At 41.6% G+C, this 11,486-nt stretch overlaps 1 protein-coding gene across 1 annotated transcript in view; it reads right to left on the bottom strand.

Annotated features, from left to right (window-relative positions):
- The window catches only part of LOC103582436 (tetratricopeptide repeat protein 30A-like), a gene marked incomplete at its 3' end in the record, with an annotated part of 2,228 nt that extends 1,682 nt beyond the window's left edge, over positions 1-546 (bottom strand). Inside the window, exon 1 of the mRNA XM_008564032.1 lies at positions 1-546. Coding sequence (XP_008562254.1) covers positions 1-546 — 546 coding nt within the window.
- Positions 547-11,486: the final 10,940 nt, after the last annotated feature.

The following is an 11,486-nucleotide window of genomic DNA, read 5'->3' as shown; positions in this document are numbered from 1 at the left end:
CTGCAGGGCCGCAAAGAACTTGGAACACGCAGCTTCGTACTGTCCCTCCTTGTACAGCAAACAACCCAGGTTAACCTGGCCGTCAGGATCGTTCTCGCCTCCACTTTCTTCTCCTCCTTCCCCACTCAGTATCTGCTCCACCAGGCTCCTGGCCCCTGGCAGATCGCCCTCGCTGTACTTGATAGCAGCTTGCAGGCGGAGGACCCGGCTGTGGTAGGCAGGGTTGTCTAGGAGAAGGAAGGCGACCCGGGTGGCCTCTGGATAGAGGCAGGCCTTGTACAGGGCCTGGGCCTGGTACAGGCGGTACTGCTCCAGTTCGGGGTGCAGCTGGCCCAGCTGCTCATAGCACTCGGCCGCCAGCGCGAACTCCTGCAGGCGGTAGTAGCAGTAGCCCAGCAGCGACAGGCCGGCGCGGCTCCTGGGGCAGCGCTGCAGCTCCCCGCCCAGCAGCTGCACCGCCTCGGCGTAGCGGGAATCCCGGATGAGCCGGTACACGACGGCGGTGAACTCCCCATCGGGGATCTGCGCGCCGCCCAGCCCAGCCATAACCGCCAGGACGGTGCGTGCTCGTTACCACGGCAACAAGACACCGGAAACGGAACAGTGTCCGGAGGTTACTTTGCAGCGCAAGGAACCCGTTAGAAATAAAAAGGAATCCGTGGCGTGAGTCTGTCCGTTTCCGGCTTAGTCTTCTGTGTCTCCGGACTGCGGAGTGACGGGAGTCAGGGAAGAGGGGCGACTCCTCCGGGCCGATCGCGGACAGAAACTCCACGTCCCGGCATGCCCCGCTCCAGCCGCGCCGCCGCTCGGGACGTGCCGCTTTGCATGCTGGGATTTGTAGTCTCTGCTGCAGCGGCCCGCGTCGTCGCGGCTGCGGTGTCGCCTTCCTGCCTGCCTTTGAAAGAGCGGGTTTCTGGCTGTTTCTGTTGTGTCACGTCGGTCTGTGGCGGTGCCGAGGAAGGTTTAGGCCCGATGCCGTTCGTGATTTTGAGCTTGTACACCGCTTGGTCCATACAAATGCTGTCGTTGTTTTAGTGAAGGGAAATGGATGGAAAGGCGGGTTATCTCCTTGGCATTGACCTGGAATTAGCGTAGGTGCTTTTTTATGCTGCCCTGAGGGTGCACGTTCCAAGAGCAGAATAGCGCTGACGCCAGGAGCCCTTGTTTTGGTCGTTTCCAGAGGTCGAGGAGAGGAAAAAGTGCTGTGACTCTTAAGTGGTGCTGGGAGAGGATCAGTTTTAGATCCAATTATGAATCCCCCTTTTTATAGCAGTAAATATTACCGAGCATCTGTTGGTGTTTAAGCTTGGCCCTGCCCACTGCCCTGGTGTTCAAACATTCACTGCTGGGTATAAACGTTGGAAAAATGCATGATCTTGTCTTTTTCAGGGAGAAAAAAAACACAAGACTATAAAACGTGCCCCTTTCCTTATGTATTGTTACTTTTCTAAATCTCTTAGCCTGTGATGTGTGGTGTGTGTGAGACAGATGCGCAGCCTTTACTTGTCAGGCTTATAATGTTTCTGGATATTGTTGAGCTAAGTCGATTTATTTTCAGCTAAAATAAAACAAACTGCCTATACTTTAATATTTTTTTCGTTCAGATTTTTAGTCTGAAGATCTCTACGAATATCTGCTAGACTGTACACAAAATCATTCTGGGTTTTCTGCTTTTCCTTTGTCATATATTTGTATAGATACTCTAGATTCCATGTTACTAACTGGGGCTACTTCTGTATAATTCTTTTGTATTCAGTAGTGCCCATGGTGGGGCAGGGAAAAACTAGGGACGAATTCTCTTATTAAATTATATTAGTCCATTTCTGTTGCTTATAATCGAAATACCTAAAACTAGGTAATCTGTAAAGAAACAATGTTTATTCCTTACAGTTTCGTGGGCTGGGAAGTCCAAAGTCCATGCCGTGGTGGTGGTGATGCTATTCAGCGAAGCAGTGTGTCACATGGCAGATAGCATGAGCAGAGAGAGAGGGAGAGCTTCTCACATGCTCTCCTTTTAAAGCCATCAGAACCATGCCCATGACCACCATTAAACCATCAATGGATTAATCCATTCACTAGGGCATGGTCCCCACAATTTAATCACCTCTTCAAGGCCCCACCTTTCAATTACCGTTATAGGATTTCCCACCCTCTTAACAGTGTCATAGTGGGAATCAAACTTCAGTGAGTTTGGGGGGACATCCAATCCACAGCAATCACTAAGTAAAAACATAACCAGATTAGACTGACCTGGAGACTGTAGAATTTGTGTGAGAATAAATAAATTTTTCAGTCAAGAATTAGGGAAGTAGACAAGATAGCAAAATACAAAACTGGCTTATCCCAGTAAGGTGGTGGTAAACTGTGTGGTTTTCAAGATAATAATAGCTGTAGTTTATGATCATCTATCATTTGCAGCCCCTCTGCTTGTGGCCTGGGGCAGGGCGTTGTCTTTCAGTCTTCATGATCTCCATTGGTCTCACTACTACCCAACTATATTGCATGGCACTCTATTAAACTACTTACGCATATATTATCTCTAATCTTAATAACCACCCTGTATTCTGCATATTACTGATGGAGAAACCGTGGCTCAGAAAGGCTAAATGATTTGCCCAGGATCACACATCTAGATAGGAAGTGGCTGAACCATGATATCCAAAAGCTAAGTTCAGTAGAAAATAGTGACTAATGAATTAACTCGTCTAAGTATTAAGTGTGGGTCCAGTTTTGAGGGAATATTAGTGTCTTGCTTTTTTTTGGTTGTTGTTATCTTCCCATTAAAATAAACAACCAACTTGGTTTGGGCAGTAAGAATTTGAACTTCTTGGCCTGAATTGTAGCTGTGTGTGGGCTTTAGGAAGTGAGTAGTAGGAGGTAGTCTAGGTCTTGGTCACCTGTTATAGCTAGAAAGAGACATCAATAGTCATCTAAATGCTGTACTATCAAGTGACTGACTTCATGTACTCATATGTTCTTTTCCCTTGCTGAAATGTCTGCCATAGCTGTGTTCTAGACGGGACCAAAGAAGGAATTGCCTACTGCATTAATACCAAGGAAGGGACTGTAAAGTACATGCTAGACATAGACTTCTCCCCCGTAGCCCGTGGGAAACTACCCCTGGCCAAGGTAGTTTACTCAAGGAAAGTCACATCTTCTTTAAGACAAATGGAAGACAGAAGGAAGCAGGAGCCCTGAATAAATGAATTAGCATGTAAATGTATTTAGAACACTAGTGTTAACTACTCTGTTGCCAGGAGAGTAGCAGGTAAGTTAACCTACTTACTCAGCCAGATCTCCCAGGCTCTGAGTTATGTGAGCTGGGTGAGGGTCTACGTGTGAACATGCAAATTATTTACACCTCTATTTTGATCTATTCACTATATAATTGTTGTATGTACCCCATGCAGTGCGGATTTCCAGCTGGCCAGCCACCACCTGCACCTCCCATAAGTCTAACAAACCAGCGTCTCTACCTATTGTTACAGCGGGTGAGTTCTTTGGAATAGGCAAACACTACGTGAGTGCCCCTTCAAATTTGGGGCTCCTGCAATACAGGGACAAACTGCACCCATTTCAGAGAGGTTGAGTGTCGTTCTGGACACGCAAGATCACCAGAGAAAGCAGGTGAGGAATACCCTATAAACCTATTCCAAGGCTTCTTCTAAAACCCAATCTCTAGCTACATAGCCCTTTCTGGTCTTTAAACCCACAGATGTACATGTGTTGAGGGATGCTGGTTAGTGCTACTCAATAATCAGGGAGGAGGGGGTCTTCTTTATGCCTGCCTGAGTGATGCTTGTCCAAAAGGCTCAATATTTAAAAATTCTTTATATTGAGCTGTTACTTAGGGTAAGTTGTTATTAAATCAAGGTAAGATGACAGAACGTGGAAATGGGAAATTGCCTTTCATATCTTTAGCCTGATCCTCTGTTTTGCAGAATCATATTTGCATCATGAAAGCATTTACCTTTAAATGGCTCCTTGAAAATATATGAAAAAATAAAAGGACTGTCTGCTCTCCCCCAAATTTCTCTGATTGCTACAGGCATCAGCTGGGGCTCTCCTTTTGTGTTAGTACTTATCTGTGAGCGTGGCAGCTGAAGTGGGCAGGAGGGAGGCCAGTCTGTGTCTTCCTCCTTGTTTCATGTGATGCTGCTCCAGAGGTCTGGCTTGAAAAAGCAGGACATTCGGCTTAGACAGATGGAGGGCAGGGTCATATTCAAAATAAAATGAGTGCATGAATCACACTGTGAAATTGGCATGGCCATCACTGCTGCTGTGATGGGCTGACTTTTATTTAGGCAGTTGGGGAATACAATAGTTTTTGGTGGGAAGGTGGAGGTGAAAGGAGGCCCTTTAATTAATGATAGAAATTCTGGAAAGCAAACAAGGTGGAATATTACAAAATATCATAAAGGATCATTTTGTTTGCAATAAAATCTTGAAAACCTGGAGCATATATCAAAAAGTAAGTCTATAATTCCATTCCCAGCCATAAGAAAGTATTTGGTGTTTGCGATAAAATGATTAGTACCTTATTGAAAGGAATTAGGCTTTCAGGAAATGGTGTTAGATTCAGGGTGGATTTTGCTGAATAAGAGGAGGCATGTTTACCATGTAGAATTCCATTTAGGCAAAATATATAGGAGCGAAAACCATGATGTTTGTTTCTTAACATATTTATTTTTCTGTGTGCCAAAATATGAGATGATCACATTCCATGTATGTTCTGTTTAGCCATCTCTTTTAAAACTAATTGGAAGTGATTGTTTCTTATTTGTTTTATAAAAATAATCACTTCTTGTTGGTAAACACTGTTTATTTATGAGTATTTCAACCACAGCTGTGGTCAAACATCTTCCTTGATGAAAGAAAACCTTCTGCAAAACCATTTTCTAGTTGTTATTTCTGTCTCGCATTTACTCCAGGCCATTTTCTTCAGGATGTCCAGTTTGGGAGGCTTGGTTTCCTTGCTTTCTCTGGAGACCAGATTGATTTTTGCCCCTGTGCATCCATAAATGATGATAGGACTGACCCTCCTGCTACCCTTCCTCATCTCACCTCCCGACCACGCCATTTATTTACAGGGAAGAAAAGAACAAATTAGTGCCAAATTTGTAATGTAGTTGACTGACCTTTAGGAGCATCTGTTCAATCTTTTAAGACTTTTTTTGAAAAGACTGTACGCCAAATCAACGCTTGGGAATATTTATTCTCAGAGGGTGAGTACTTTGACCTCATTGTGAGATTATTTGTTCCTCAGGTAGTTCCAGCTCTATTAATGTTTTAAATTAATAATGTATTTTCTTCTTGAATACACCTTGCTTTTGATCAGTTTCTATTTCTGGGTTTATGGTGTTATTATCCAAATTAATTTATTACACAGAACACAATGACATGGTTTATAAAAAGAAATTAGCAGAGAAGACACAGCTGTGGATACTACCACTGAAAAATTCATTCCCCAAAGTTGGAGTGTGCTGTGGGAAGCACTGATGGGGCTGTTACCCAAATTACTTCACTTGAACGTCTTTCACAGCTCTCATTTCTAAGAGGCAAGAAATATTGAAGTATCACTTCTTTCCTCCCAAACTGGAACCTTTCATAGTCAGATATCTCCTGTCTATGCCTGTTTTCAGTCCTGCAATACAGCCATGAAAATGATAAATTGGATGGGAAAAGTCTTTGAAGTCCCATGGTCAAAAGATGAGATTCCTGAAAGAAAAATGTCATCAGCCTCTGAACACATTTTCTGGCTTGCAGAGCCTCCACACTGTTTTCCATGGTGTCAGAGGGCCATCCACAATGCCTCTGATGACCCGTCCTCCAGGTTTCTGAAATGACACAAGTTTTCATTTGGCTATTGCCTAGAATGTTCCAGACCTGGTCTGAATTCTCTTTAAGCCCTAAGCAGTGACAATATGCACAAGTGTCCTATTGGGTTATGCTTTAAAATTGTCTTGCTATGATTAGTGCAATGTATACAGCTAGCTCTCCTCAGACCACACCAGCCTTGAGAACAATTAAGAAATGGATGAAAACTACCACGGTGTCTGAGCAGCAGTCTACGTACTACACTAGTTTTTGAGGCTTTCTTTGTGGTGAGTTATGAACACATTCCCAGGGAAATGTGTGAATTACAAACATCAGCTTCTACTTTGTAACGGTTCACTTTCTTTAAGGTAAAGACTTTATTTTAATGTAGTCAAATTTATTAATCTTTTCTTTTATAGCCAATGTGTTTTATGTCTGTTTAAAAAACCTTTCCTTACTCCGTGTCTAAATTATATTTATATATTTTTTAGTTTTGTTTCTGCATTAAGAATGTTAATCCATTGGGAGCTAATTTTTGTATGTGATATGAGGTAGAGATTTATTTTATTTTGTTTTTTCAAATTGATAACCATTTTTTCTCAGCTCCATTTATTGGGTAATCTCTTAGTCTCTCTTGATTTGACGTGCCGCCTCTGCCATATACAAAGTTCCACATATGCACAGGCATGTTTCTGGGCTGTCTATTCTATTCCATTGTTCAGTTTTATTAAGTTCTGGGCCAACACCACATTGTCTTAGTTTTCATAGCTCCATTATAAATCCTAGTACCTGGCTGAGTAAATACCCCATCTGCACTTTTATTTTTCAGAAGTAAAGCATCATGGCTATTCTTGGTTCTTTCTTTTTCCTTACATACCTAATCTTTAAAACTCAACATAATGGCCCTACTGTAATATAAAGAAAAAACAGAAGGAAAGTGATTTTTAGTACAATAGTATGTAGTTTAATATAGAGAGAGCTAGGTCATGACAACACCAGAAAAACGTCTCCACAAATATTCAAAATGCCCCCTAAGAGGGGTGCAGCCCCCATCAAGAACTGACAGAGTAGAGAACGGGGGAGGTGCTGTAAAGAAGGAAGCATATTAGTTGAGCCTTAAAAGATGGGTAGGATTTAAGCTGGCAGTTCTGAGAGAAAGAGAATTTCAGTGTGAAGGTGAAAAAGCACAAGTTATGTTTGTAGAAGCTTCATCCTGATGAAGTCGGGAGTAAGTTGGAATGACTTTTTCTTTTTGTATTTTTGGTTTGTTTGGGAGGTGCTGGCACAGGCCAAGGTTAATTAATACCTGTATCACAGCCCCTCAGACTGGTATAGCCCAACACACAGCTGACCCACCTGCTTTCCTTTGGGCAAATCATCTAGGGCCTAAATTAAGTTCTGAGAACATAAACCAATAAACCAAAGCAATAAATCCAGCTTTAATAAAAATGAAACAGGTTCCCCACATTTCACTATAAGCTGTAACTTTATTAAGTACATTTACATTGTATTTTATTAAGCACATTGGTAATAACATTTTTTTTTTCAATTGACAAATATTTCCTGTTGTTTCACTTTGTCTCTGTGGATGGCTTAGATCTTTTTTAAAACAAAATTTGGACATTTTTAAAGCATGGTTGTGGCTGCCTGATAAAGCCAGGATGTAGGAAAGTAGGGAAAGAGCCCTGACTTGATTGTATGATGACTAGGCTATCTTTGTTGAAAACTGCCATCTTTCTTAGGTAGGGTTCTAAGCTGCAGTTTACTCTGTTGACTCTACAGGTAGGGAGTGGGGGGAGGGAAGCTAGTCATCTGTCCATCAAATAGTTAGTTTCTCTATAAGTTTAAGGGTCTAATTAGCAATTCCCTTTAAAGATGGAATAGCTAGTTTTTCAGACAATCAGTAAGACAATGGTGTTAGACTCTCCTCGAAGGTCTCATAGCTAGCTTTGATGTTGGAGGAGGATGTATAGATTATGTGTTTCATAGTGTAAAAAGCTATATCACTGATATAAGTTTGTAAAGAGCTGTGAGCCTAATTTTAAATACAGTACCTCTGAAGATTTACAATCTTATTTAACCCAGACGTTTACTGTACCCACGTCATACTTTCCTGTGATATTTAAATTAAAATGTTTCTTACTGCTAACTTATTCCAGCATTCCGTCACCCTAGGGTTGCCAGATTTTGCAAATAAAACTACAGGATGTCCAGTATAAATAAAATAAGTATATTTGGGGCATACTTTTAAAAAGTCATGCGTTGCTTATCTGAAATTCAAATTTAGCTACGCGTCCTGTATTTTATGTGGCAACCCTACTCCACCCCAATATTTCATACTCAGATTTCTCACTTCCCCTGAATTCTTGATTTCTTTCACATCTCACTTCTCATGTCACATCCCCTCTTTAGGCCTTGTAACTATACAAATACGGAAGCCACTTCTGTTCTTTACTTTCTCCCAAACACCATTACCACCAGGCACTGAGTAGGAATAACAGTGAGGAAGGTGTATGTAGAATAGTTGTGTTAAAGAAAAACTGTAAAATGCCACATCTCTTATCCCAAATAGAATATATTGCTGCATGTAAAAAAGATCTTCAGTTCATTTGGGTGCCTATATATGTAACGTATTTTGATATATTAAGCTAACTAATAATGATATTCATTAATTAATAATGATTTTTATTTTTTAAACATATACCTTGGGGATTTCTATAAATGGATTTGGTTTTTTCATCAAATGAATTTAATTCAGCTTTTTAAAAATATAAGACTGGTATCCATGGCAGACTAGACGACTTTATACTGAAAAAGATTAGGTATTATTTCTATTCTAAAAGTCCATCTGTCATATCCCACACTGGGAATTTCTTACTCACTTTCTCTTCTCCTTGGGCCACAGACTCCCCACTCTCTTGCTGATCCATCTCCTCTCATCACCTCTTCTCATCTCTCCTAATTTATCTCCACTCCCACGACCCCTTTTCTGCCAGCTTTCCTCTTGGAAACTCAAAAATTCTTCTCCTTTATAAACCTTCTTATCTCATCTGATCCACACCCTCAGGACCATATGCGATAGCCCAAGTGGCTTATCAAAATATTTTGGTGAATAAAAGACAAGTCTCCACCAGATAATTCTGCTACCAGCTCTGAGAACAATGTTTCCCTCCCACCTACTGTTACTAAAAGGGAGAGAGATACAGGGGTCAAAAATGCCAGTTTAACCAGGAGGATAAAGGATGGAGGGCCCTTCGATGGTCCTTTGCATTAATTTTGAGCCACTCTGGAAAGAAGGGTGAAGATCAGAAGCTGATGGAGCTGCTCAAGAGAAACTTCACTAGGCCTGGCAGGAGATGCCTGAGCCAGGTGACCAGCAAGGCTCTGAGGGGCAGGATGAGGCCTTCCTTCACCTTTCCTGGCTTTCTTCTGGGACCTAGAACATGGGAAACCTTGTTGGCATCCAGGGACAGATATTGGCATTCTTCTATCGAGCAGTGTCCTCTTCAGGATGAGTTGTAAGAAAGTGAAGGGAGAACCACTACAGAAGAAGGATGGGGACTGCTGTTCACAGACTGGTTCATAGACCTGTATGAGGCTGCCTTTTGAGTCCCCCAGGAATAGCTAGGGGACTCTCTAATAAGTGACAAAAGAGAGGTGAAGAGAGAGATCACACCTGGTTATTTTATCTATAGAGGAGGCATTAATGAGCTGAACCTTGAAGAATTATTCAATAGGCAGCATCGTTTTAAGAATTAGTATCTTATGTTAAGAGAAGTGCATCCATGTATGATTTTTTAGTGTTACTAGCTAACGTAATATAAGGACAATGACTTCTTGCCAAGGAAACAGTTGCGTTGCTTTCCGTAGCTTATGATAGATTTCTCTTTCTATTTTTAAAGCTAGGTTGGTAATGTCCGTTGCAATATTACTTACTAATGAGAGCACTTAGAGAGTACAAGGATCAGACCAGCCCGTAGACAGTGACTGTGAGCTGTGTTAGTTCATCCCGGCTTCATGGAATCTAGGACTACGGTCTTTTGATTGCCCACAGAGATATGTCTTTCAAAACATACCTTCTAAGGAAGAAAAACAAGCCAACAAACCATCACCAGTACAGAAAAAGAAAAATGGCAACCGAGACCTGTCTCTGAGGGTCATAGAAGGAGAGAGTCTGTCCCTCTCTCCCGGGAGCTTCATTCATCACAGCTCATCAGGGAGACGCCAACCCTGTTGCTTAGAACCTTAGCCCAGTGTGTGGTGGTAAAAGCTGCCAGCTCTGGGTGGCCACACGAGAAGCAAATCCATTTGGTGGATGGACATTGTTAAAACCTGCCACATATGTTAGCTATTTTTATGGCAATTAAATTGTTGGGGGATCTGGGAGGTGAATGCGCAATAAAACCTTTCACAATAAACCATGTGGAAAATCATCTAATCCAACCCCTGGAGGTCAAAAGCCACAGTAACATGTTGCTTTATACCATGAAGAGGAATTAAGACTCTTTTAGACAGCTTGCTTTTTTCCTTTTTTCTTTATAGACTGGTGCTCCAGATATGGGGTGGAAGGTAAATTGTTTGAAATGGCAGCAGCAGGCTGGGGGAGGCTGGGGAGACCTCTCTTGCCAAATTGACCTGCAGAGTGCTTTGTGACTTCCAAAGCAGTGTCACTTCTATGTCACCCTTTTTCCACTCTCAGGAAGTAAATATTCTTTCAAAGGGATATTGGGAGGGGGGAGGGGGAAATAGTTACTTGATGCTTTTCTCCAGGACAAGAAAGTAAGGCATGTAAGTCAGAACAGGAATTCTCAGTGAAAGGGCTTGGGTTTGGAAGGTGTAAAAGAGATATTATGATCATGTTTACTGAGTCATATGCATGGAACACACAGCTTTCAGAACATTGGGAAACGCTTTCATTCTCTCCTGAGAAAATGCAATGGTCCAATTAAAAATAAATGCTTGTAAGAGTTTCATGACACATTCTTACTAATTTGCATTTTGAGAATTTAAGCATGAGTTTTTCAACTATATGAGAGTCTAGAAAGTCATTGTAGTTAAAAGAATGTCTCTGGGCAAAAAAACATTTTAAGTTTCTTAGTAACTTGTGAAAAAATGTATTTCTTTATTTTTTGGCGGCTGACCAGTACAGGGATCTGAACCTTTGGCCTTGGTGTTATCAGCACCACGCTCTATCAACAGAGCTAACTGGCCAGCCCAGTAGTTACTTGTGAAAAATAACTAGTGAAGTTTGTTTATCTCCATTTGAAGTTCAATTGGACAAATCGAAAACTTCTATTATTCAAATTTGTTTATTTTCTAAAATAGACTTCTAATTAAGTCAGCATGCTATTTAATTCTCTTTTATCTCTTCTACCCAGTTGTTTTAAAATTTGGGATCTAGAGCACATCCATATAGCATGAAATGCATGGTTAGAACTGCTTAAGAAGAAAGAATAGGGTTGATGTCCTGTATTACCAATCAGAATGCCCTCACATCTCCAATAACTGAGAAACAGCACCGAGCTCATTCTCACTGTGCAATAGTCTAGTTCTGCCTGAGGAACGACACAGGCGTTCAGGCTGTGCTCAGTGACCTCTGGTGCGGACTCAAGCTAATTCTGGATGGATGAAGGTATGTGGACAGTGTTTCTATCTGCCTGATTCTAAAA

Source organism: Galeopterus variegatus, unplaced genomic scaffold (genome assembly GCF_000696425.1).
Source record: "Galeopterus variegatus unplaced genomic scaffold, G_variegatus-3.0.2 Scaffold16243, whole genome shotgun sequence".
NCBI classification, from domain to species: Eukaryota; Metazoa; Chordata; class Mammalia; order Dermoptera; family Cynocephalidae; genus Galeopterus; species Galeopterus variegatus.
The sequence above is the reverse complement of the archived record's forward strand: the minus strand, read 5'-3'. Positions and strand labels throughout refer to the sequence as shown.